This window comes from Microtus oregoni, unplaced genomic scaffold (assembly GCF_018167655.1).
Source record: "Microtus oregoni isolate MIOR12 unplaced genomic scaffold, Mior012 000004F_ref0000308, whole genome shotgun sequence".
In the NCBI taxonomy this organism is placed as follows: Eukaryota; Metazoa; Chordata; class Mammalia; order Rodentia; family Cricetidae; genus Microtus; species Microtus oregoni.
This window is the reverse complement of record NW_024543063.1, coordinates 19,934,397-19,962,337: the sequence shown is the minus strand read 5'-3', so window position 1 is coordinate 19,962,337 and position 27,941 is coordinate 19,934,397. Positions and strand designations below refer to the sequence as shown.

Genomic DNA, 27,941 nt, shown 5'->3' with positions numbered 1-27,941 from the left:
ATGTATGCATGTGGCAGTTTTTGTTGTGTCCTGATTCCGGGCTGATACAGACACATTAAACCTGGAAATGTTACTAGGCATGTCAAAGACAGCATGGTACCCTGTGTGCCATAGACTGTGTAAGAGAGATTTCTAAAGATCTCTGAAATTTGGACTGAAGAAATTAGGAACATTGAAAAAAGGGAATAAAGAGAAGGAGGGATGAATAAAAAGATGGAAGGGGGAAAGAGAGACAGGCAGGAAGGTAGGTACGGAGGGAGAGAAGAAAGGAAAGAAGGGAGGCAGGCAGCCAGGGGATGTCACTCTCTAGTCAAAGCCAGAGGGATAAGAGAGCTGAGTATGAAATGTGCGGGCATCATCATCCAGAGGGCTGTAGTCACTTGGGGGTCTTCAGTTGACCTCTCTGTCGACAGGAGAAAAAAAGGCTCTAAGTCTGATTTCTTGGGGAATCGTGCTTAGAAGTGCTTGCCACCCTAGCTCTGAGTCTGTGCACCACCACCAATAAACACTTCTGTTGCCTTTGCAGGACCCACATGTGAATGCATTTTTCCATCAGTGCCAAAAAAGAGAAAAAGACATGTCTCAGTCACCTACCTCGGGTTTTGTCCTTGCTTGTAAGGTAACATGACATGCAGATTGAACGGTTTGTGGGATAGAAACTGGCAAATAAATCCTATTTCCCACTGAAAACTAAGAAGTAAAGATTTTTAAGGATTTTAAAAAGACTTTACCCTTGCAGATCAGAGAACCAATGAGTTTTACTTCATTCTTTCTACATAATTCTGTTTATATAAAAAAAGGAGAAAAGGCAAAGATCAGTTTTTTATCCAAAACAAAAATAATTGAAAATTAGAATGTATTTGCCATTGCTAATTAAGCAAAATCCTTTCAACATAACCTACACCTTCTGCCACAGCAAAGAAGGAAAGCGAGTGTTCAGATAAAGGGGAGCTACGGTGATCACATGATCACATCATAGTCCTGAAAACACCTGCAGACTGTGCTGAACTACTTCCCATTTGTTCATTTGTGTTTTTCCCATCAATTCACTGCAGAACTTATTAAATGTGGACAAGATCCACTCCATTATGAGCTTCCTGCCCATCATCTTGAATCAGCTCTTCAAAATTCTAGTGCAGAACGAGGAAGATGAAATCAGTGCAACCGTCACCAGGTATCCATAGCAACACTGGGGGCCCAGACTGTAGAACCTTTGATCAGATAGGCTCCTGATGCTATGATTCTGACTATCCATATTTGTGTATATTTCATGTGAACACGCATTTCAGATTTAAGCACTTCTCACCCTCATGCCCTTGTTTTCAGACCCCTGACTATTACCATTTGCAGAACGCTAGATTTTTTCTTCTGTGTTTTAAACATTTTGTTTTGAGATAACTGTAGATTCATAAGCAGTTAAAATGGATAATATGGAGAGATAAAGTTTCTTCACTACTTAGTATCCCCCACTGTCAACACACACACACATACACATACACACACACACATTTGTGTATGTATGAAATTACACAATGTACAATCATTTGGCATTAGCTTTTTCATGCATCACAATTCTCTAAAGATCCACCCACGCTACCCACGTATCAGTAGGTCACTTCTTCTCATGGATGAGTAGAATTCTATGATATGGATTGTACCACAGTATGTTTAAGAATTCGTTTGTTGAAAGACATCTGAATTTTCTCATTTGGGGTTATAACAAATAAAGTCACTATAAATATTCTTATATAAATTCTATGTCAATGTAGCTTTCATGCTTAATTCTGACATGGATCCATAGTAACACAATGAGTACACAATTCATTGAGCATTAGAATGCTTTTTTAGAACCTGCAAGATTGTTTGCCAGAATAGTTGTATCATTTCACTGTCCCACAAAAAGTTTGTCTGTGTTTTTGTTTTACAAGACAGAGTTTCTCTGTGTACCAGCTCTAGCTGCCCTGGAACTAGCTCTTGTAGACCAGGCTGGCCTTGAACTCATGGAGATCTGCCAGCCTCTGCTTCCTGAGTGCTGAGATTAATGGCGTGTGCCACCATTGCCCAACTGCACCATTTCTTTTCTTTTGTGTTAAATTTGATCACACCATACTCTACCAATATCACTAATAAGTCTAGTAATGAACTCAGAATTCTGCATTTATGTTATTTTGAATTAATAATTTGATCATATATTTGTTTTTTATTTCAAAAATAACCATAGCGTTATGAAAAAAATCACAGCTAGCATTAAAATGTTGACTGTATCTTCCTTGCTCAAAGACATATTAGTTATCTTTTCTACAATGAAGTTTTTAACCTTGATTTTAAAACAAAACCCTGAAGTTCTTGGAAAATAAAGTATCAATATCAGTTCCCCAAAGATCCAGTTCTGAGCCCAGATTGGAGATCCCAAATGGTGCCATCCAACTAGTGTCCCTGTCATCGGAGTATAAGTGTCAATGTTGACAAAACTTTTAAATATTGCAGTTTAGAGATCTGTTAGAATTTCTGAGTTTTCCCAAAGCTCTCCAAGGCAGTGACTGGTCATGTTAATATGAAAAGTTCTCACTGTACCACTGCCTCGTGAAACCCTAGCCCAGCTAATGACGGAAATACACAGCTTAACCTAATCTCTTTTTCCAAAAATAGGTCTTCTGCTCACAGGTTGGAAAGTGAGCCCTTTATAATGGAACATGGTCATTAATCAGAGTCTAATTAGGTACTTACAATGATCCCTTTTCCAGGAAGACAAGGTCAGCAAGTGCAGAGACCACAAGTAGTGCATTCAGCTCAGAGAAAACGTCTCCAGCACAATATTACACCCTAAGACCTTCCTTATAGCTTAGTCAATTCTTGGAATACTTCTGTTTGGAAATGGTGCTGGAAGTTGGCTCCCAGGTGTTAAAGATATATGAAGTGCCCTCCGCTGGGGACTGAGGAAGGCCAAAGAAGAGTGTGAACTGGTTGGTTCATTCATTCATGCATTCACTCATTCATGAAATACCCCATTTTCCAAGTATTCTAATAAAATAGCATCTTTATACCTTCAGCCAGGCCACTGAACATCTTTGCTTTTCCAGGGTTCTGGCTGACATGGTGGCCAAGTGTCATGAGGAGCAGCTAGACCATTCCGTCCAGTCATACATTAAGGTAGGGAGTTGCCACTAGGGCACTGATCATCCGCCCTGCGCTGTGTGGCTTGTCTCGTTCCTGCACTGTCTGCACTAAGAGGGAGGTTCTCACCCTGATGTTGGATGGTGCCCACCATGTTCAGAACACACGTCTACCTTAGCAGAATTCCATGTCTTTGCATTAATGGGATAGCTGTACTGTTTAAACGTAAAAACACTATGTGCTTGTGGAAATGAATATTGATGTCAGAATGGTGGAAAAAGACAGAAGAGAAAGCTAAAAGTGTTGCTGCTTTGAAGTTGACATTAGAAATATATGAAACTTCGATGCTAATCAAGGAAGACATCTGAGGGTTTATTGAATGCTCTGTGTTTCTCCTGTAATGTTTTCTTAGCTCTTTTTATTGTTTTCTCAGGCATTATTTCATTTTCCCAGTTACTGTGTATTTGTACCTGCTTCTGGTATGTTAAGTCCTTTATCTTCTGGCATGAACCATTTGCCCATCTCATCGGTGTGCACTGCTTCCTCAGTGTCCCTTGTCAAGTGTCCCCTTGGAGATGTTCTAGTCTCATTTTCAATTGAGTGTGAATTGATACCAATGAACTTGTGGTGATGTTTGCATTCCCATAGCTCTGCTCCAAACATTTTTTTCATCGAAAGCAAATACAAGCATCCTAAATTACTTCATAACACATACGTTCCCATTTTGCATACACAGGCTGGATATCTTGAGATGTTATTTTTTAAAAGAAAATACATTCAAGTCATCTACAGCGACAAACATGTACATTCTAGATGTTTAGAAACGAGCCTGGAGAAAAATTGGGGCTTTTGTTACAGAAACTTCTTTTTTAAACAATGATTGGTGTCATAGAAACGTTGCTACAAAAGGAAACTGTTTTAAAAAATCTCATTCTGGAAGGAACCACTCTGGGATTCCACCTGCAAGGATTCCTATCTATGGATTTTCTGCCAGAAATGTTGGATGTTTTCCCCAAATACCAAAGCGTGGATGTATGGCTCTTCTTATAGTAGCCTGTATGCTAGAAAGAGCCATTTCACAGCTATTTCCTTAGGATGGAATTTTGCCTGCTAGGACCCTGACTTTAATTACCAACAGCTAATTACAGCTACAAATACCTTATAGTTTACTCTGCCTCATAGAGGGGCATCACTTACTTCGCTAGTAGACTGATGGGTGTACTTGCTAATGTAATTATCTGGAGGGAGTTCATCTTCTCAATAAGTAGCCCTCACTTTCTATTTCAATCTACAAAGAGAACAAATAGAATAAAACAGTTCCTTGAATCATCGTACACTTCATTCAGACAACTTCATTTCAACTGTAATATCCGTTTCCTCATTCAATGGAGTTGTTTAAAAATATACTAAGAACTTCGGTTGTTGTGGCAGTTTCTGTCATCACCACAGCCAGCTCCTGTGAGAACCTAAAGGCTCAGATGCCTACTCTGTGGTGCCCTTGGAAGTACACCTTGGACCAGGCTTCATTCTCATCCAGGAATCATGAAATATCTTGACAAGAGTGTCACAATCTACAAACCAAAAAAGGGATGGTTTATCTCCTTTGTTCTAAAGTAGCTCAAATCCAGAGATATACTTACATGAAATTTCAGATGGACAATTCCTATATATATATTAGAATTTATTTTGAAATAAATACTTCCTAATAAGTACAACTAACATGTGGGTCATTAAACTAAATTCCCTAAACTGAGAAGTGAGAACCTAGAGTCTAGACAGTGGAGTGTCCTGAGAAGTGAGCCCCTGCAAACCTCAGCTGTCTCCTCTGATGCAAAGAGGAAACAGGCCAGATGAGGATCCAGCTCTGTGATCAGATTTCTGCTGATGTATATAGACAGAAGGGAAACATTTAACAAATAGATATATATTAAGCCCCATACCTAAGGGCATTGTAAAAAAAAAAAAAAGATAGTTGATTCGAAGACATGCTTGTATATCTTTGAGTGATGTTATAATCATTGTAATTTATATTTAACCACAAGTAAACAAAACACCATTTCAAGTTCAGTGGTACCAAGTGCTGCTAACTCACTCCATCTATAGTATCAAAACTGCACACATCCACCATATCTTTTTCAAAGATGTGTGTCTAAGCCAGTCTAATTCAATGCTATGCTTCACAGGGGCTCAGAGCCCTGACAGTTCTAAGAATCAGGTTTGCAATGTTAGAATAGTCCAGGGCTAGTGAAAATGAAATACCCTTTAGGCTAAATAACTGCATAGGATTCAACAGTTGGTGGTGAGTTTGTCTTCCTAGGAAGCTCAGTGCTTAGGGGAAACTAATTACCCTGAGCTGTAGCTGGTCTTATGAGTCCATCAGATTTTTGTCTCGCCTTTGAGATGTGCTTCAAACCTCAGGGCCTACCATGGTTCTGATGGGCTTCAACATCCAAGGAAAGCGTTAGAGATCCAAAAGGAAATGTACTGTTCTCTTGCCTGCCTTCCCTCTAAGTTGTAGTCTCTTCTAAACTGTGAATATCATGAAAGCGATACCCTTTCTTGAGGCAAACCTGACTCATAAATAAGCTACTATAGTTCAATATGAAACATTTAGTGTTTTTGAAATATGTGTATTCATATGTGTGTATTGATGTTCTTAAAATATATGAAGAAATGAAAAAAAATCACCAAGAAAGCCCTTGGAAGAAAGGAAAGTGAGCATCATAAGTGTTCTTACTGATGGCTGACGTTTACCAACCTCTTGACAGTTATGTGTAGCATAGGATGATAAAACCTGGGCTTGTGGGGATTCACCTCCTCACTTCTGGAAGGCACCCGCTTCCCCACTTGGCTATTTGAGTGGGTGCTCTACCCTTTCAGGATGAAGAATTGCTACCATGCCACCCGTTGCCAGTGGAAGGAAGAAGGGGAGTGTGTCCTAAGTAGGTGGGTTCAAGCCCTCCATGATTCCTTGACCCTGCTCAATGGCTCTCTGGCCCTTTCTCTTGATTTCTACAGAAAGAGTGCCAAGGGGAGCTTAGGTGAGCAAGGCCCTACTTCTGCAAAGACCCCCAAATAAAAGCCAGTGGCCCCTACTCTTATCATCAGGCCTCCACTGACTCCATGACTAAAGATGATACAAGCAGTTGAATATGAGAGATGAGTGATTTGTGTAGGATAATCTCCAAAGCCTTTTAAGAGTAATTAACTTTGTTCATTTTTCTGGGTCTTCTTCAGTTTGTATTCAAGACCAGATCCTACAAAGAGAGAACGATACATGAGGAACTGGTGAAAAATTTGAGTGATCTTTTGAAGTCAAATGATTCGACAATAGTCAAGCATGTCCTAAAGGTAATATTCTTCATAATAGTACATAGATATTATATAGTACTTCATAATAGTACATGAGTAGTATATAGTACTTCATAATAGTACATGAGTAGTATATAGTACTTCATAATAGTACATGAGTAGTATATAGTACTTCATAATAGTACATGAGTAGTATATAGTACTTCATAATAGTACATGAGTAGTATATAGTACTTCATAATAGTACATGAGTAGTATATAGTACTTCATAATAGTACATGAGTAGTATATAGTACTTCATAATAGTACACGAGTAGTATATAGTACTTCATAATAGTACATGAGTAGTATATAGTACTTCATAATAGTACATGAGTAGTATATAGTACTTCAAAATAGTACATGAGTAGTATATAGTACTTCATGATAGTACATGAGTAATATATAGTACTTCATAATAGTACATGAGTAGTATATAGTACTTCATAATAGTACACAAGTTGCTAACATATACAAAACTCTATGACTAGAAGGTGACAAGACCCACTGATTTCTACAAGTCATTTTCCTTCTAATTTCTAACATACATTTCATATCAAAACTGAATTATAATAAATTATCTAGTAAAAGAGGGGTCTTCTATATCAAGAAACAGAGAGGAGCAGGTTGCACCTGAGTTTGGTGCTTTGATCTAAAGACAGAATAAATTACTGTTAAGAACTATCTGAAATATTCACAAACAGTAAGTGTAGCGCAAAGTTTGGATGGCTTTACAGTAGGAAAAAATACTTCAGAAAGGATTGTAATGGCATATTGACAATAGAGGGTGAGTGACAGCCAGTTTTTGGTCTCAAGTTGAAACGTTGTGGGGACATGAAGAAGACACCATGAAAAACCTATAATTCAACGTTGGAACCCTGAATTTAGATGCATTTTTTTGTCTATTCTGACTTAACAGATTCATGTGATTGGATTCAACTGATTGCAAATATCTAGAAAGACATCATACGCCATCAACATAAGTTCACAAAAACCTAATTCTGACAAACCAAGTAGTTTTTTAAGCAGCCTTATGAGTAAATTTATTATATTTATTCAGTTGGTATCTTTCAGGTGCCTACCCTGAAGCAGTCAGACTCCTAGGCTCTTGGGATGCATTAGAGCAATGGCTAAATTCCATGCCTTTGGAAGCTTATTGGGGGGAAATGAGCTGTTGATATGATTTAAACATAATTAGATGTTTCTGGCAAGTCGAATGGGAAAAGAAAGCATGGAACAGTTAAAAGGAATGAGCACGCAGAGGACAAAAAGGGAGACTTTCACCTCTACTAGGGTAGGCAAGTGACCTGAGAGAGGAGACACTTGAGAAGGGCCATGGGGATTTTAGAGTAGAGCATTGCAGGCCAGGAAAGGCCTTACCTGTTCGGTAAGGCTGTAACACGGTTCTGAGTCCAAGAGCACCACTGTGGACAAGGATGGGAGGGGTTAACTGAAGTTAGAGAAGCTGTGAACACTCTGCCATGCCTATGGACCACATGGGTGTGGAGAGTCTGCTGAAAATGGAAGCAAATGACAGAGCATTTGGTATAATGACTAAAAGTGCATTTGGGACAGGATTAGAGACGGAGGTGGTTGCAGCATGCCTTGGATTCCTTAAACATTCCTAATAGTGTGGCTTTCACCTTCACTGTCAAGCAGACACTTTGATTTCTTCGGTGAAGTGATCCCTTCATTAAGCCACATCTGCTTCTTTAGAATGGACATCAGCCCTCCTACCCTTCACCTAAGCCAGTCCCTTGGGCTTAAGGTGATGATCGACAAAGTGCTAATTACCCCAGCACTGAACCAGCCAAAAATTGGATGTGATCCAAATGCCCTCTGACAGTACAGCAACGAGGTCCATGATGGCTGAATATGAGATGTAATGATCTGATCCGACCCCATGTGAATGACTCTCCCTCATGAGGCGCTAAGCAGCCTTTGTTAATTTAAAAAGGCAGTCTTTGGGGAATAGGTAGGAAACAGCAAATTTTATGGGAAGTTCAGTGGTAGAATAAAGGAAGTACACCTTCAGTGTGTAAGTATCAGTGGGAAAATGGTTAACACATAGAAAATTAGCACAAAATTGAGAGCCTGATGGGGAGCCTGCCACAAGAGCTTTATTTTAGTTTTGTTAACCTAAGTGAAGCAAACATAATATCTCATGAAGAAATCTTTCATGAACAAATGCACAGAAAGTCATCTCAAGTGAACTGTCCATCTTTTAGCTTCAATTTTTGATATTATTAAATATATCATATATATGATACATTTGAAATATATGATGTGAGCTATGACAATTGTAACTTTGACAAAAGTCATCCTAAGGGTACAGAGAATGCGTTACAGCCCTGGTCCATTTAACTTACTCATTTACTTTAAGGTAAAAAAAGGTAGGAATATTGTATTGTAAAGGTCATAATTACCATTATTTTTACATAGATTAATAAATCTTTTATTGTCTTTTTCTCTTATAGCATTCTTGGTTCTTTTTTGCAATTATTCTAAAATCAATGGCACAGCACTTGACTGATGCAAATAAAATTCAGGTAAGATCATAGGTAATATAGCAATGTAATATCATGCAACAATTACACTAATGAACACGCTCTCATTAGTTCCACTTTTATTGGCTATGTAAAACCTTAGCAATTTAGGTTAATTGCTTTTTAAGTACAAGAAAAGATCACACATGTTAATAAAGGCCCATTCGGAAACAGACACCAAGACAAAATTACAAATGCAAGGGTCTATTGGGGAGAAGAAATTCTAAAGAACAAATGGAAAAAGAGGTAGGCAACTCTGGCACCGATGAGAGAAAATGATTAAGTAAGGGGGTTGGTTAAAATGACCCTGGCACTGATGAAGCATTCGCCCTGGCCACTGCATCATCTGGAAGCAGAGGATGCTCGCTGAGGGAATTGGGCACTACACAGATCCTGCTGGCAAGCCTCGGCCAGCTCCATCATTGAATGGAAGAAGCCATGAGTGATTGATTGGGGTTGCAATATTGTTGCAATATGAAAAATTTCTACACTAGCCCGGAATGGAATATGATGGAGGAAGGTCATTGGTTAATTATAATAAAGAAACTGCTTGGCCTCATAGGTTAAAACATAGGTGGGAGGAGTAAACAGAACAGAATGCTTGGAGGAAGAGGAAGTGAGCTCAGACTGAACAGCTCTGCTCTCTGGAGCAGCTGCCATGCTCCCCTCTCCAACCCAGGATGAAGCTCCAACCCAGGATGGACGTAGGTTAGAATCTCCCTGGTAAGCCACCTCGTGGGCTACACAGATTATTAGAAATGGGCTAGTCCAGGTGCAAAAGTTAGCCGAGAAGAGGCTAGATATAATGGGCCAAGCAGTGTTTAAAAGAATACAATTTGTGTGTTGTTATTTCGGGGCATAAGCTAGCCAGGCGGCCAGGGTGCAGGGGATGCAGCCCCGCTGCTCCTATTACAACAGGAGTATAACAAAGGTTTATCTGTTTGGGGATAAACTCACAGAAAGGGTAGCGATCTGCATACATTGGGAACTGGAACTGAATCCAGCAGCCAAGAGACTTGCACATGCTTTTTGTTTGCATAAATAGTACATGAGACCATGCCCAAAGTGGGCCAGTATCTTGAAGGCAATTAGCTGAAAGAGTTCTCATATCATGATATGGCAGCTTTTTACGTGGTTTCCATTAGTTAAGGAAATATCTGGACTTCTGCGGTCCACAGTTATCATGACACATTGCACATACTCATGAATCTGCTGCTCCACTGCCCTCATAGGCCTCTCTTAGAAGAGGAGGGGTTGGTGGAATTAGCTTCAGGTCCCATCACAGTGGCTAGTCTCCTCAGAAGCCTAGTTAAACTCCCTCTACAACCCATTCCAAGTCCTTTCACCTTAACTAATAGCTGGGAAGGTCTTGGTGACCCACCAGAGAGTGTGACCCTGGCCCTCCTTCCACGGTGGTTTGAATATCTGTCAACCTCACTTTTCAGCAGCCAAAGTCACTGTCAAAGTCACACTCCATGTGATCTGTGATTACAGTCACAGTCAGGGAATGAGGACCCACCTGTGAGCACACAGGGGAATGCCTTGAGTTCTCACACACCGCTGTCAGCCCCCGTTTGGATAGAGCCAAGAGAGGAGCTCTAGCATCCACCGCCACCTACCACTGCCACCACTACTACCAGGAGTAGCATCTGAACAGTATTGCATGTGGTGCGCATAGCAAATCAAGGACATTGTCCTGACTTGCCTTCCTGGTGGGAAATAGGCAGTGTCAGAGCTCCCTCTGGCATCCTCACAAGGACAGCTCCAAAGAAAGAGCTCCATGTTCAGTGTTAACCAAATGTCAGTTCCTTCTACATGAACGCCACATTTAGGACCAGGTAAATGACTTTGGAGTGGTTCCTTGACACCCACCACCCCATCTAAATGTTATCAGAGCTTTGGTCAAGATTCCCTCTTCAGTCCCTACAAGCCTGTACTCTTAGCATGGTAGACATGAGAGTGATTTGGATCGATAGGAATATCATGTAGATCCTGTGTCCAGTAGTGCTTCAAGTGTGTGAATGTCCCCTCTTTCCAGCATCCATAGCCTTGGTAAATGTCCATAAGACCTTTGGGAGAAAAAAAATAGATAGAATCACTATTGCATATAAGTTACTCAGTAGAGTTTTTGGAAGCTTTCCTCTAATTTAGCTTCCTCTTAACTCATATGTATTGTATGTAGAAGTTAACTCTGGTCAGAGACAGGATTGTGTCTACTTAAAGATACAAACATCCTCATCTTGAAGTTCTCTGGTCCTAACTTCTTTGTATTTTAATAAAAAAAAAAAAAACTTGCCTGAAGATCAGAGAGTAAAACAGCCCCACTGATCAGCCTTACAGACCAGGCAGTGGTGACACACACCTTTGATCCCAGTAACCACACTAGTTTACCATAGAAACCAGTTGGTAGTAGTGCAAGCCTTTAATCGCAGCCCTGGAGAGGAACATAAGAGGCGAAGAGACAGCTCTCAGGCACCGACTGATTCTGAGATTCTGGGTCTCTCTCTCTCTCTCTCTCTCTCTCTCTCTCTCTCTCTCTCTCTCATTTCTCAGCCTCGGAGCTCCACTCCCTTTCTCTGTTACCCCTCACCTCAAGCTGTCTTGATATTCATCCAGGGAATGGTTGAAAACGTTCCTTGTGTATTTACCATACCACATGCCTTTGGGTTAAGAGTAGGAGCAGAACCCAAGTAGAATTTTAACAGAAGCCTTACAGAGGGAGGAAGAAGGAGAAGACCAAAATCTACGGCATTTGTACATGTCTCCACGGAGAAAATATAAGCTCTGGTATATGGCATGAGTCTTAGAAATTAAGAACACCCAAAGAGGAACCTACAAATGTGTTTCACTTATTAAACAATTGTTTGTTGAGCCAGGGGATAGCCCGGTCAGCAAAGTACTTTCTGCAAAAACTCAAGGACACAGGTTTGAGTCCTAGCACCCATATATAAGGCCAGGTGTGGTGGCATATATTTGTAATTCTAGTGTTGGAAAGTGGAGGCAGAGATTCCCAGGAGCTCATTGGCCAATAAGCATAGTAAATAGCAAGCATCAGGCCCTAATGAGAGATAGTGTTCCACAAAACGAGGAGGTTGGCCCCAGAAGACACCTGAGATTAATATACCTGTCTACGCACAAAACTCCCCGCAGACACAAATGCAATAAATAAATAAATGATTGCTGCTTTTGCAATGGTAAATTATTTATCCTTATTGCCCAAGATATATGAAGAAGAATGAAAATGATAAATGTGATTTATTAGGTTGGGTGTCTTTCATCAATTTGTATGACTTCCACAATAAATTTTAAATGCATACAAAGAATAATGATGAGGCTCCCAAAATACAAGTGGCATTACAGAAAGAAATGTCAGCTCCAAAGTTCCATTATTAAGTCTCCATTTAAAACAACCCCTGTAATAACAACTCTCATGTTTTGTATTCTTACAGCATGGAAGGCTGGGTGCTTGCAGCTGAAAATTACATAATTCGCTCTAACTCCAAATGCAGTGGCATTAATTGATAAAGCCAACTTATAGAGATGAGTGAGTCTATCGACCATATAGGAAAGTCCTATATAAACCCCAAAAGACAGCCCAGCTACCTCAAACTCTCCCCTTTTGTTCTGACATCCTAACATGATATAAAATTGTATTAAATAGTATATAATTTTACACCCAAACTCTTCTGTTTAGTGTCAGAAGGACCCGGATTTTTTTTAATTTTTTTCATTTATTTAGCTTTTGATATTTCTTATCTGTGGTAAATCTGGAGCCATAGAGTTAGGCCTCACTAAAATCCATTTCAGAAACTGTTACAGACCAGTAACTATTCCCACCCAGTTATTTTCTTATTTATCATGTTTTTACATTTTTGTTTTTGTATGTGTACAATGTACATGTAGTAGTGTGTGTGTGTGTGTGTGTGTGTGTGTGTGTGTGTGTGCAGGAATACATGTGTGTATGTATGTGTGTATGTGTGTGTATGTTTGTGAGTGCGTGTGTATGTGTGTGTGTGTGTGTGTGTGTGTGCAGGAATACATGTGTGTGCGTTCATGTGGCCAGAGCTTGACATCAATCAGTCTTCAACGAATTTTCTTGAGATGGTTTCTCTTTAGAGCTGGAGCTCAGTATTTGGCTACACCTTCTGGTCGGTGAGCTCCAAGAACCCCTGTGATAGGGTTGAAGAAGCAAGTCACTATGCCCAGCCTTTACAGTTCCTCCCACTTCCAAAGCAGGCAATTTACCAACTGAGACATCCCCTGGATATTCATTAACATCATATTTCTTTACATTTTGACAACTCCATACATATATATGATATATTGTGATGATATTCACCACTCCCATTACCCTCTCTTATTTCCCTTACTTTCCCCTTTTTCTTCTCATCTAGTCTTTCATAGGCTACAATATCAGACAAAGTTACATCCCTTCTAATGCATCCACTAACAGTCATTCTCTCCTTAGGGCATTAAGTAGGGTCTTGTGGGCACTTTCTCTCTCCATGACTGAAATCTGAAGGGTCCAATCTTGTACAGGTTTCTATGCCCATTGTGTGACCACAGTAGCCGTAGCAATGTCATATTTTAAGACAATATTTCACATCACTCTTCCCAATCTTCCATGGTTTAAATTCTTTCCACCCTCTCTTTTGTGATGTTAGCTTGGATGGGGAGAGAGCCTTGCTATAGATGTCTCTTTTAAGGCTGAGTACTCAAAATTTTTTGTTGGGAAGATTCCTGTATTTTTTTTAAATTATTCTAAATTGAGATAAATGGAGTTATCTGACTAAAAATTATTTTGAAATAATACTCACTTTAAAATTAATATGTTTTATTTAAAGTTTAATAGCAATTTCTTGGGAGGCAAGAGAAGGGAATGAATATATGAATGTATAAAATTATTCACATTTTGCCTTGCACATGTTGCTTGAGTATTTGAGATTAATAGTTTTTAAGGAAAAAGTATAAATTTACCAGTCAAGCTGGAAGGGAACATTTAATAAAAACAGTAGAATTATGACCTTGAAACTTAAAAGACTTTTAAGTTTTATTACTGCTTTCAAGTTGTCCAAGAGCTGCTTTGATTTGCCTTTCTATAAAATAAGGTAAGTCTTTCAGTTTGCTTGTCCTGGCTTGGTAAGTCACAAAACCCATGATAAAAGTGACATTCTTTCCTTAGCTTCCCAGAGCTCAAAGATTCCCGGAGCCTTACCAAAGTGAACTAGACAATCTGGTGATGGGCCTGTGTGACCACGTGATTTGGAAATACAAGGAAGCCCCTGAGGAAACAAAACAGGCTAACCATAGCGTCGCCAGATTCCTTAAGGTACAGTTCTGTGAGACCCCAGCTCTGTCCAGGACCCTTGACTGTGGTTGTAAGGTATGCTGGACGCTGTTAGCTTATCTCTGTTTATGATGAAGTCTCGCACAGCAAGGTGAACACTTCCACTTCCACATTTCGCCTCTTGACATCTGTTTTCATTTTCATCCCGACCCAGAGGTCGTTAAAGAAAAATAAAGGTTAGATTAAAATGTGCAAATGTTGTCGGGTCATGGTGCTCCTAAATGATTTTAAACAGCAAGAGGAGATGTGGAAAGGAGTAGTGATGTCATCTCTTGAGAATTTCTGTCTGTGACGTGACATTTTAGATCAGTCACTGATGAGATAACAACACCACAGAGTCACTTCAAGAACATGGCACTCTTCTTATGTGGCCTCTGGCTTTCTTTAGCCTGTTGAAAATGTTGAGTTATTCATAGAAAAATGATCGATTTGAGTATGAAGCTGTTTTTAATTATTTCTGATTATAATTATAATCTAATTAGTTCACAAATGAGTAGTAATTCATAAAGCTTTTTCAGGCCCCCTTACCTTCAATCAACCCACCCACAACCCTCTTTCCCTTCACCCCACTGCCCCCATCCTCACTTAAACCTTTAGCTCCCAGAATTCCTCCCTCCATCTTTCATATCACATGTGCTCTCTTACCTCCTCTTATATTTTTTACTTGGGTTGCAAAATCACTGGTTTCCAAGAAAGCTTCTTCATGCACACTTCATTCTGGTTAAACTTTCCCCTGGCCTCTGATCTCCCCAGTCCCATCAAACTGCTATCTCCTTACATCCTTCTGCCCCCAGTTTCCCATCTCTACTTTCTTCTGCCCCAGTTTCCCATCTCTACTTTCTTCTGCCCCAGTTTCCCATCTCTACTTTCTTCTGCCCCCAGTTTCCCATCTCTACTTTCTTCTGCCCCCAGTTTCCCATCTCTACTTTCTTCTGTTCCCAGTTTCCCATCTCTACTTTCTTCTGCCCCCAGTTTCCCATCTCTACTTTCTTCTGCCCCCAGTTTCCCATCTCTACTTTCTTCTGCCCCCAGTTTCCCATCTCTACTTTCACTGCCCCCAGTTTCCCATCTCTACTTTCACTGCCCCCAGTTTCCCATCTCTACTTCCTTCTGCCCCCAGTTTCCCATCTCTACTTCCTTCTGTCCCCAGTTTCCCATCTCTACTTTCACTGCACCTATACTCAACTACTTCTCTCCCTTAAAATTTTTCCTTTCAAGGAGAAGAAAAGGATGGTCTGCATTAAAAGGGACTTCATTTTCTACTACACTTTAAGGCCCATGAGAATAAAATGTTCCACTACACTGGTAGCATACTGGAAACCCTAGAGAGAATAGAAAATTTGATGAACAAATTTATATACAGTCCAACTTGAATGCAAAATACATTTAAGGAAACATCTGTAATATTCTTCCCTAAACCAAAAGAAAAAAAGATGACTAAGCAATTTTCTAAGAGAGGTAAAAGACTCCATATATACTCCTCTTGGCTTAGGTGCTTGGTGCTAGTTCAGAAAAACAGCTGTTCATTTGTAGTGTGTTTCTACAAAGGCTATTGCTGTCTATGAATAACCTCATGTGGAGGCAATGGAAAATGTCCAAGATGAAAAAGCAAATGGTAATGGTGAGAAAGCATAGTTTGACAATACACACCTATAGCTAATAATAGCAGCAACAATAAATCCAGGATGATCTTCACACACACACACACACACACACACACACACACACACACACAAAGTTTGTGAATGGAAACATTGTTTTGTATCACAAATGTCCATAATGTGCATACTTCTAACTTAATGGCATTTATTGACACAGAAAAGAAGATATTCTTTTGGGATGATAAGTGGAAGTAGCAGAGACAAAGAAAAGGAAATAAAACCAGATTTGGAAAATGTAAAATTGAAAGTCTTGATTTGGTCCAGTTCCAGGAACTGAGGAGCCCTGAGCTCTCTCACCCAGCACTGCCTTCTTGGCATTGCATTATAAATCTCTGTCCTCCTGCCTGCAATCTGTTAATAATAGCCATGTTTCCCACCTTTGGTTGTATAAGTCCTCATCAGTGGTCAATAGTAAAATAGTCCTCCTAGCTGTCATAAAATACTTAACAGAAGCAATTAAAGGAGCGATTTGTTGACTCCTGGATTCGGAGTGTCACAGTCTGTCTTCCTAGGTGTCAGGAAGTGGGTGACAGCTCATTCACATGACACAAGGAAACAGAAGGAAGGTGGGGGTAGAACTTTCAGAGTTCCACCCCTAGCAGCTCCCACTGGCCAAACCTCAGGTCCGCAGCCTTCAAAATAAGAACACATCCTGGGGACTGAATGCTCAAAACCTGAGCTTGGGGTGCGGCATTCCTGATCTAAGCCATAAATATCGTGAATCATTGGAATCTAATGATGGCAAGTTTATAATGCCGTAATTTTACTACTTCTTTTCCAATCAGCAAGAGAACAGATTCTCTGGAAGCACCACAAGGGTATAAACATGTTCTGTGTTTCCAGGTATCCTCCCTCAACCTCCGTCATGACACAGCACCATTTTTACAATGTTGTGCCAAAATCTGGTGTGTTTTTATTGTTCTCTCCTTAAAGCAGATGAATCTCACATGGATCCACATCACAGGAACCTGTACAGCTCTTCTGCTTTCTCTTTTTCTCTTTATTCTTTTGCTTTTTCTAACAAAATGGGTCTCAACTCTTTCTGGCACACCCCTAGTCAAGTGCTCCTTGACACTATATTCCCATAGTGTCAAGGCAAGAGTTGCTTTTCCTCTTCAATGTCCATGTCCTGCCTCTTCGTCTGACTGAACCTTGTTTTATTTCAACTAGCTTTTGAAACACATTTGAAAATGTTTGATATATGAGGAAGTGGACTGAGATCTTAATAAATGTGTTTTAAAATATTCTAAACAAAAAAGGGGGTAGCTAAGCCCATTTCTACAAGGGAATGTCTTCCTATCTCATCTGTTTGGCTAGATAACCTGTACTTGGGGATAAACAAATGTTCCCACACAATCTTTTTACTGCTCACCTTCAGCCAGTTCCTAACACCAAGCTGAAGGATCACAGTCCAGAGTGAAAAGGGAACTGGCAAAAACAGCTGCTTTGCCAAATGCTGAAGGAAATAGTCCATAATCATCAATGTGCCTATTATAAATTTGACCTAAGATCTTCCTGGCTAGATTGGGAAAATCTGACAGCAGACTAAGCAAGATACAAACAGTTCCTTGATTGAAATGGCAGGATCTTCTCTTTTCTTCAAATGTGTGCTTCCTTGGATGAAATAGAGAACAGTTCCTGTTGAAGGAACAAGAATGAAGACTGCTAGTCCCTTTACCACTTTCCATCCCGCCCAGGGTGTGCAGCAGATGGTCTCCACCCAAACAACTCCAGGATCAATGTACTAAAAACCATAATAAAATGTAATCAAACAATTACAAAGTGACAACTTTCTATATGAAAGAGAAAGTCTAAAAGATCTCTCTGCAAAATTCCAAGCAATATTTTCAACAGCCAGTAGGTGTGCATTTAGAATTTCAGGTGTTTATACTATCTGTGGAAGTTTAATTAGTAGTTAAATGCAGATGGGTGTCCTGATGTCTTTTATAGATTTTTTAAAAGACACATGGCACACTTAATTAAATATTACTCTGCTTCAATATATAATCATTTTTTCTAAGATCTCTCAAGCAAAAAAAATTTGACTTTGGAATTTTGTCTTCTCAGCGCTGCTTTACGTTTATGGACCGGGGATTTGTGTTTAAGATGGTGAACAGTTACATCAGCATGTTCTCCTCTGGGGAGTTCAAGGTAAGGCCTGACCAGGGACGGAAGGAACGGTTTGCCGAGTCCAGCACAAAAACTAACTGAGGGGTCTCTGTGTGTATCTAGCTGACACACTGACCTAGCGAGTCATAGAATAAGCTCTATACTATCTGGTTTGGAACTTTGCTTTGTTGACAGGCTTCTTGTGACTATTTTAGACTCATTGACTGTTATAGATATTTAAGTTGTTAATATTCTCTTGATCTAACCTTATTAGATAATGTATTATTAATAACATGTTTATTTTAGATGTCCCAGGGTTATATTTTCAAAGAATTTCCTACAATCTTCTGGATTTCATTGTGCTGGATTTCAAAGGACATTTTTGTACTTTGTATGTATGCACTTTGCATGTACATACATATTACATTCATTGTACTTTGTATGTACATCATGTACTTTGTATGTATGTGCTGTGCATGTACTTCTTTTGAAAAGTGATCCAAATTCTCCAACAGGAGAGAATGAGGAGGTCTTAGAATTTCCTAACAGTATGTATTCACGTTGGGTAAAGAAGTCTCATAGTTGATGAGCTATAATATTAATGTCTGCAGTCCAGATTGCTGTAGTTTACACTTTTTATGTTTCAAATCAGGTGTGTACCGTCTGTACTGAGAACACCCCAGAATGAACTATCCAAGTCTATTGATTTAATATGTGTTTTGGTTTGTAGTCAAATTATAGTAATTTCTTGCATATTTTTTGGAAAGCAAATGTATAAAAATGTATGTATCTGCTTCTAGATACAGCATGTAAATAAAAGTTTCATTCACAACAACAACAAAAAAAAACAAAATAAGCTAAATGCATGAGTTGGGGTTTTCTCTCATAGAAACTGAATGTGGGTTACTGTTGGTCTCCTTTCCTGAGGTGGCCTTGAGCACTATACCAAGATCAGGAGTGTAGCTACAAGAAGCACTTCTGAGAAAGCAGCCTCCTTTTCACCAAAGAACTACTTGGTGGTCATAGAAAATGAGCTATTTCTTCTTTGTAGGGGTCAAATTGAAGCGCACACCTTTCCGCTTATGTTTATGAACATTCCTGATATGCAAACAATAGCCATTCTGTTTGCCTCTGTTTCAGACTTTATGCCAGTATAAGTTTGATTTTCTTCAAGAAGTTTGTCAACATGAGCACTTCATTCCTCTGTGCCTCCCCATACGATCGGCGAACATTCCAGGTAACAAGTCCCAATGGCTTCCTAAGTCCTCCCATGCCTGATGGTTTGTTCTGCCTCTGTTCTCCAGTTTCCTTAACCATTCAGTTTAAAGATGTAACTTGGGTATGAACGCCTAATAATTTTGTAAAAATGCAGAAGAAGTTGCCCCATATGGTTGGTGACTACAGCTCTGTATTTCTCTTCCCCTTTTCATCAAAGAGAAAGGCAACCGAACTTTAAATCTTATTACTATAAATCAAAGAATTGTAGCTGTTAATCCTGAGATTCACTGGAGAAAAATCAATTCTACCATTTTGACAAGTTAAAGCAAACTATTTAATTAAAAGATCATATGCCTACCAAGATGGGACTTGGTCAGGACCACTAATGGGGACTTCCCAGCTGAGTGCCCTGAGACACAGGTTGTCAGGGCTTATATGGACGAAACTCACAGGCCACCATACTTTCCCATAAGGTTTTGTTGTTATTTTATAAGAACAACAACTCCCAGAATTCAAGAATTTATCTGGTCTTTGGGCAGGTGGTGCTTATAGGTTAATTTAGGGTCCAGCAGTAACCTAGAATCCTACTAGCTCCAAAAGGCAGATTTCCATTGATTTTGATATCTAAATACAGGGAGGAAAAGGTTGTGAGTGTAATTTCAATGGAGATTATTAATTAACATACATAATTACATTAGAACGAACTTCTTATAACTGAGTTGTGTAAAGGAAGGAAGGGAAGGAGGGAAGGAGGGAGGGAGGGAGGGAGGGAAGGAGGAGGGAAGAGCATTATAAATTCTTGACACTCCTAGGCTAGAGAGAGAAAGAGATTGGGTAAAAATGTCAGAATGGAGCACAGTTCATTTACTAAATTTGATATGCGTTATTACATTTAAATACTGCACATAAAATGCACATTTAAAACCTTTATATGTGCACGTGTGTGTGTGTGTGTGTGTGTGTGTGTGTGTGTGTGTGTGGTGAAAACCATAAGAGAATATAAACATCAAAGACTAACTGAGCATCAAAATGCAAAGAGAATACTGAAATTGAGTCAGGGACTTGAAGTTAGACCGTTAGACTGTGTACACTTCAGTTAGACAGTGAGCCTGTTTACACTGCCATGGTAATGGTCAAGAAACCAACAATTAAGAAGACAAATCCTCATACCTGTGCCAACTTTCACTGGCACAACAGAAGGCACATCACAGCACCAGGCCTAGAATACATGGCTTTCCCATTTCAAATATAATCTATAAACATCATACCATTCTTCTTCTAGTATACTGAACATATTCTGTAGTGGAGGGAAAGAGTAGAAATTTTAAGTTGAATAATAACACTTTGGGGGGTTTTTTTGTTGTTATTCCTTTGGAATCTTCTTCGATTTGTACTTAAAGTGTAGCTCAGTAGTGGAGTCCTTGCCTGAAATGTATGAAGCTTAAGATTTGATCCCTAGCACTGAAGAAAAAATAAATAAATAATAAGGGGTGGGGGAGGGAAAGAAGGGGAGGATGAAGGAAGAGAAGGAGAATTTCTTTTTTTAAGTTAATACCATGTTATTCTTGGCTAGATATGTTGGCTAAGGTATTCAGGAGATCAAACCTTTAACATTTTGAGTCCATCTATTCATTCTCAATCAAAAAACCAGAAAAAGTCCTGATAAACTGCTATATATTTTATAGTGGGCAGATTTTTGGTTCAAAAACCTGGCTCTCAAATACAAGGCTATGAATTAAAACAATTTTGTTCATGAGATTATTTTTGGGGTGGGTGGGACATACAACCTAACTTTTCTTGAAAAATGGTGATATAATAGCAAATAATTTAAAATATGTTTTAAATTTCTATTGTAAGTTAAACTAGTTAATGGATGTAGGCGTGTGTCTGAAATTATTCTCTCTTCACCCCAAATCTAGATCCTCTGACCCCTACGGAATCAATTCAAGAGTTACACGCCTCAGGTAAAAAATCATATTTCATGTTACCTGCATACACAGCAGAGCCATATTTTCATGTCAATGAGCACAGACTCTCTGAACACGTATATGTTAACATATAACCAACAAATCCAAACACCTATCTGAACTTTCCTCTTGTCACATAGAATTTAATACCTTTCCTTTAGTTCTTTTATATTTTATCCTCCAAGTGTCGCAAAGTTTGAATTTCCCAAGTCATCTGAAATTGTCCTCATATGTACAGTGGATAAAGTTCCTAGATGTACATATTTGTTCCTTACAACTTGACCTATATGGCTTGGACAAGGCATTATTCCTATCTACAGTTGCCCTGCTACACACTTGCTCTCATAACGTATTCATTCTGTTACTGAGAGTTTCCGCCTTCTCCCCAGTCCCTCAAATCTGCTTCTCCAGCATGCTTCCAAGAGCTCAACTTTTTCACATCCACAGATGAGATCCTGAAGAATCTACATTTTCGTTTTCACATCCCACAGTTTCTTCTACTATTTGCAAAAAGCACAACATTCCCCTTCCCCATTTCCTATCTTTGATATAAAATTCCAGCAAATATGGGGTTTCAGATATTTAAGATATTGGTTTTATATAAAAAGTCTAAAATGCCAGATGCTGACAAGATGTGTAAAGAAAAGAGAACCCTTGCATGCTCTTGGTGGGGATGTAAGTTGGTAACGACATACGTGAAAACAGTTTGGAGGCACCTGGACAGTGTATTGGGTTCCTGCTCTCCACTCTGTCCCTATTAGTCATTATCATTTGTTTGACTCATAGCAGCCATCGTTATAGGAATGAGCAGGTAGCTCATTAGGACTTAGTTGTGCTTCCTGGCTATCAGTGGTATTAAACACTTTTTTCATCCTTTTACTGGGAACCATGATGTCCTCCTAATAAAACTGCTTATTCGAGTTCTTTACCATCTTTTGAATATGATTATTTGGGTTTGGGGTGTTGTTTTGTTTGTTTTGCCACTAACTTGTATAGATGATTTATGTTTTGTCATTTTTAAGATGGATATTTTAAGTGTTAAGAACATCTGCCTGCATGTATATATGTGTGCACCACCTGGGTGTCTGGTGTCTGCAGAGGCTAAACGAAAAGCTTTGGATCCCCTTGAACTGGAGTTACAGGCAGACCTAAGTGCTGGATACTGAATTTGTCCTTGGGCTTCTCTAGCATCTACACCCAATATCTCAAACCTCAATCCCCATGCCTCCTCATCAGACACTGTATTTCCTAGCCCTCCACACATGTCTGTCCCCACATACCTGTCTGTATTTCAGAACTGTGTGTCATTGAAATTTACTTACTCTTCTCCCAGGGTCTTCCTTAGCAACCTCCAAGGTCGAGCTCGGTGTAGCCATCCTTTTCCTAGGACCTCTCTCAATTCCTACAGACACAAAGCATATTTTTATTTTAGCCCCTGCAGTGGTGTGAGCAGGGCATTTGATAGGCCGTGTCTATTGCCACGGTGTATTAGTGTTTGAGCCTGTGTTTATGTGAGCGAATATTTTCCCTTCTGACTAGACACTCCCAAGGCCACAACAGAGCACATCTCTGTGGCAAGACTGTGTTGTGGAATCCCTCTTGCTTGGGGGCAGGGTTTTTAGTAATGGTCCAATTTGCCTTTTTGTAATTGTAAAGTGGTTATTTGGTTTTCAATAACATCATTTTTTTCTCTCAAAGATATGCCTGAATACTCAGTCACAAATGAATTTTGCCGCAAACACTTCTTAATCGGAATTCTGCTCCGGGAAGTCGGCTTTGCCCTGCAGGAGGACCAAGATATCAGGCACTTAGCTTTAGCTGTCCTAAAGAATCTAATGGCTAAGCATTCTTTCGATGATCGATACAGAGAACCTGTAAGTAGCCTTTCTTTCTCTCTCCCCCAAACGCCATTTAATGGCTCGCTGCATTAAATGAATATAAAACCCTGAGTCTATTGATTTTCATGTGGATCATTTCTCTCGTCTGCCCTCTTCTAGAGGAAGCAGGCACAGATAGCAAGTCTCTACATGCCCCTGTATGGCATGCTGCTGGACAATATGCCAAGAATCTACCTGAAGGACCTGTATCCTTTCACTGTGAATACATCCAATCAGGTATGTTTGCACATCTCTCCAAATTACTTTCTTTAAAGGAACTTCTCTTATTTGTATTTATGTCCTGGAAAACCATTTCTTCCTGCCTGTAAGCAAGTTAAGGGTTAAGACACACCGTTTGACAAGAATTCACATCAATACCATTCGTCCCTAATGGCTACTTGAGGCTTCTATCTGGCCCAGCCAGGACTATTTTTATTCCCTTTATTCTCTGCATCACTACCCAAGTCTTCACAGCTTTTGAAGCTTCTATGATGTCTTCATGACCTTACATCCAATGTACTTCACTCACCTACTACTTCCCATCATCTTTCTCCCACAGTTGCTAAGGGTCTTACATAGTCCAAGCCCCAATGTAGCCAGCTGTGAGTGTTCTCCACTCAGCCCCCATGGCAAATAGCATAGCAGTCTATTTAAGGGTTCATACACAGTGCAAGCATGAGGAACTGACTTTTATCCCCAACACCTCCATAAATGACTGAACGCTGTGGCATGATTGATGATCTCAGGCCTGAGAAGGTAGACAGGAAATTCCCTAGAGCTCATTGGCTGGGCAGTCTAGCAAACTTTTATGCTCCAGATTCATTGAGAGACCTTGCCTCACAAAAGTGAGGTGTTATATGCAAGTAACAGTCCAAGATGGGACCTACTGAAAGTTAGGGTCATGCCCTTAGAAATGTTTTTGTTTGAGGAATCTTGATCAAATTTCATCAACATCATGTAACATGTTTATAGCCTTCAGAAAGTTATCCAAGCTCTCCAGGCCACTGAGAAACAAATATGAAAACTGGGATAAAGGGCCTAGTTAATAGGATCCTTAACATCAAATTGTGTAACAGAAAACATTTACATAGGGACTTCAAATCTAGTTCCTAGCCATATTAATATCCATTATATGATGATAATTACATCTGTAATTTAATACATCACTATATCAGCAATTACTTCAATAATTATTCCAATTGCTGTTCAGTAATTCTCTTTGCTACCTCACTTTAAAATTGACCAGAATGGGGGAGCCTGGGAAATGCTGTCATATGACATGGTTTCTAAACTCAGGAACTCACAACAGCTGTGATTTCCTACACAGAGCCAACATAAGACTGTGCCGGTAAATATCCAGTCATAGATGGGGAGGGGATCATGAACCTCACCCACCCTGGGGAGCTAACAGCAGCGGAGGGCTGCTGGAAAAACAGACTGTCTTCAGTGATGGAGTCACTGTTGAGTTACTCATGCTCCAGTCCTAGCCCGGGCCTATTCAAGTAGCTTGCCAAACCCCATGGATCACAAAGCAGAAACAAAAACAAAACAAAAGACATAGAAGTGTGACGAGGACCTAGTTGGAAAAGAATAAAAACTTGAAGACATTGTTTAAGAAGGCAAATTGAGAGCAAGACGATGCTTTTGGCAATATTCATTTTCACTGCCAACTTCAGTGAAACGTCTTTGCTCCAGTCTAAAATGTCATTCTGACTGTCTAATGGAGAGGGATGGAAAAGGCATGTGGGCCTGCCATTCCAAAGCACCCTAATTCTCATTCTTCTCTTCTCCACTTTGAACTCAGGGGTCTAGAGATGATCTAAGCACTAACGGAGGATTCCAAACCCAGACGTCCATGAAGCATGCAACTTCTGTGGATACATCATTCTCCAAAGACGTTTTAAATTCCATAGCAGGTACTCAAGGCCTGCTGAGAACACTCGTGTATAACACTCATCGATGTTTACATTGTATATCATGGTGCTTTCTATCCATAATTCATATGCATAATGTACCCAGCAAAGCACATCACATTATATAACTAGAGTCTTTAACATATTTCTTAGAACATCATCCAATGACTTCCACTTCTACTTGTCTTAAAGAGCTGTCCGCTCAGATGTTATCAAATTATTTCATTCTTCAAACAGACTTTAGCTTTTTGTTATGTATAGCCTCTTAAAATATAATAGCTCTTCAGCTTCAAAGATTGTATTAAGAACTATTATGGAAATGTCATTCTTATTTCTCATTAACTGTCAAATTAAACACTCCTTCCCCTGAATCATCTTCTGTTAAAGTAAGAGTTATCTTCATCTAGTTATTAAAAGTATTGTAAGAGATCAAAAGAACAAACTTTATATCCACTTAAAATGCTTTAAACTTTTTTTAGATCCATCATGGGCACTGTTGTAATGTTTTAAATGTTGTATGGCTTCCATGTCGCCCCCAGATTCTATTTTGCAATTCTGTTTCTGCTTCAACAATGAGCAACTCTGCTCCATCATTGTAGTTCTTGTTTGTGCTCATGCGTCTCATCACCATATGTGTGCTGTGGCTTGTGTTTACAGCATTTTCATCAATAGCTATTTCTACAGTGAACCATGCAGATTCCAGAGCATCCTTAGCGAGCCTCGAATCCAACCCAAGCACCACCGAGAAGAGCAGCGAGAAGACAGACAACTGCGAAAAGGTGCTGCTCCCCGCCCCCACCAAGCCCTCAGATGCCTTCATCACAAGCCAGGATGCTCTCAGCCTTACTCATCTCTACCGGTCTTTTGATTCCCAGATCCCAAGGCCCTTATCTTTGATTGGGTCAACTCTTCGATTTGACAAATTAGATCAAGCAGAAACCAGGAGTCTTCTTATGTGTTTCCTTCATATTATGAAGACAATTTCAGTTGGTAAGCGAATGACTTCAAGTCAATTTGAAAGGAGCAAAAGAGAAAAACCCACGTTTCTAAGAGTCTCACCCCATGTTGTTTCTTTCTAGAGACTCTGATTGCCTACTGGCAGAGAGCTCCCAGTCCAGAGGTGTCAGACTTCTTCAGCATCTTGGAGTAAGTTTACGGTTGATCCAATAACTTATTTTCTGGAACTTACAAAATAGCTCACTATACCACTCTTCATTCAAAGAATCCCTATGGTAAATAAATATCAACAATAGTATATAGAATATGTAAAGAAAATGTACTAGTTTTCTTTCCGTATATTTAGAAGAATTGCTATGTATAAATCCAAGAATGTGAATAATTAGAATGTGACTTTTTCCCTTTTCTAGTGTTTGTCTTCAAAATTTTAGATACCTGGGAAAACGCAATATAATAAGGTAATTGTTTTAAATTCCAATAGACTAATACAGACTTTAAAAAATTCATGGAGCTTTGAATATGGCTCAGTGAGTGAAGTACTTGCCATGCAAGAATGAAGACCTGAATTTGGATCCCCAGAACTCACAGAAAGCCGTAGACCAGCATGGGTCTCTAATCACAGTGCTCCTGTGAGATTCCCTTCCTGCAGGATGCTCTCAGGTCAGATAGTCTAGCATGCACAGTGGTAAACAAGAAATTCTGTCTCAAACAAGAAAGAAGGTGACAACTGAGGTTGTCCTCTGTCCTCCAGAAGGTGTGTGCATGCATGCAAACACAGAGAGAGGAGGAGCTTCATTACTAGATTACATGGATTGATAGATATAGATAGATGATAGATAGATATAGATAGATAGATAGATAGATAGATACATAGATACATAGATACATAGATTATATAGATTGATAGATGATAGATAGATAGGTGGATAGATAGATAGATAGATAGATAGATAGACAGATAGACAGACAGATAGATAATAGATATATAGACAGACAGACAGACAAATAAGTTTATAAGGGTGAAACACACCTATTTAAGAACATGCCTCCAGTAAGCTAAAAACAAAAGTTTGTCTAGAATTACTTTATACTGGCATCATTTGTCACAAGGAACACTCAAAGCCCTCTGATTTCCTAGTCCCAGAACTTGCTTATGCATGTGGTGTCGGGCTGTGTGTTTGAATCCAATCAGAAGCTGACATCAGATGTCCTCCTCAATATCTGTCCACCAGAAGTACTGAGTCAAGGTCCCCTCACTGAAACCAGAGTTCACCCTATGATTGTTATAGCTAGCTAGCCATCTTGCCTGTGGATCCCCAGTCTTTCCATCTTGAAACTGTGATTGCAGATGGCCTTCCATGCCTCCTAGGCATTTACATAAGTGCTGAGGTTCAGAAAGCAGATCTTCATGCTTTCTTTCATAGCAAGCAAGCACTTTGCCAAATTGAGCCATCTCTCAGCCCCTTGGTTTTTCATTAATACACAGAATATGAAATACCTTATTATTAAATAACTGCTAGTCATTTGTCACTCTGTTTTTATATATAAATTATAAATGCTGAGCTGTGATTGAAATGTGTGTCCCTTGCAGAAAAATCGCTGCGGCATTTAAGTTCGTGCAGTCTGCCCAGAACAATGGAACTCTGAAAGGGTCCAACCCTTCCTGCCAGACCTCTGGTCTCTTGTCACAATGGTAATATCACCTTTGCTTAGTATTTAAAGTCATGTATGTGTTGTTTATTTGTGAACATGCATGCACGAAGGTAAATAGACTCATACGTGCACATATAGCAAAACAAATGCAGTTTCAAGGAAACTTCATAGATATTTCTCCAGCTGCATCTCTGGCTTAAAACAAAAACAGAGGACTAGGCCTTGTTC

General features: G+C 39.5%; 1 protein-coding gene across 4 annotated transcripts in view; it reads left to right on the top strand.

Moving 5' to 3' along the window:
• Positions 1 to 27,941, top strand: part of Dock10 (dedicator of cytokinesis 10) — a 253,826-nt gene that overhangs the window by 190,004 nt on the left and 35,881 nt on the right. For 3 of the 4 annotated variants that reach the window (XM_041649870.1, XM_041649869.1, XM_041649866.1), the window contains exons 23-39: positions 527 to 619; positions 1,056 to 1,174; positions 3,081 to 3,150; positions 6,352 to 6,465; positions 8,943 to 9,014; positions 14,194 to 14,340; positions 18,087 to 18,170; positions 19,269 to 19,365; positions 21,266 to 21,310; positions 23,012 to 23,187; positions 23,311 to 23,427; positions 24,995 to 25,106; positions 25,761 to 25,882; positions 25,979 to 26,093; positions 26,183 to 26,249; positions 26,471 to 26,518; positions 27,652 to 27,753. In XM_041649870.1, the coding sequence (XP_041505804.1) occupies positions 527 to 619; positions 1,056 to 1,174; positions 3,081 to 3,150; positions 6,352 to 6,465; positions 8,943 to 9,014; positions 14,194 to 14,340; positions 18,087 to 18,170; positions 19,269 to 19,365; positions 21,266 to 21,310; positions 23,012 to 23,187; positions 23,311 to 23,427; positions 24,995 to 25,106; positions 25,761 to 25,882; positions 25,979 to 26,093; positions 26,183 to 26,249; positions 26,471 to 26,518; positions 27,652 to 27,753 (1,700 nt within the window). The remainder of the gene's footprint in view (positions 1 to 526; positions 620 to 1,055; positions 1,175 to 3,080; positions 3,151 to 6,351; positions 6,466 to 8,942; positions 9,015 to 14,193; positions 14,341 to 18,086; positions 18,171 to 19,268; positions 19,366 to 21,265; positions 21,311 to 23,011; positions 23,188 to 23,310; positions 23,428 to 24,994; positions 25,107 to 25,760; positions 25,883 to 25,978; positions 26,094 to 26,182; positions 26,250 to 26,470; positions 26,519 to 27,651; positions 27,754 to 27,941) is intronic. The other variant, XM_041649868.1, reaches the window with a different exon arrangement.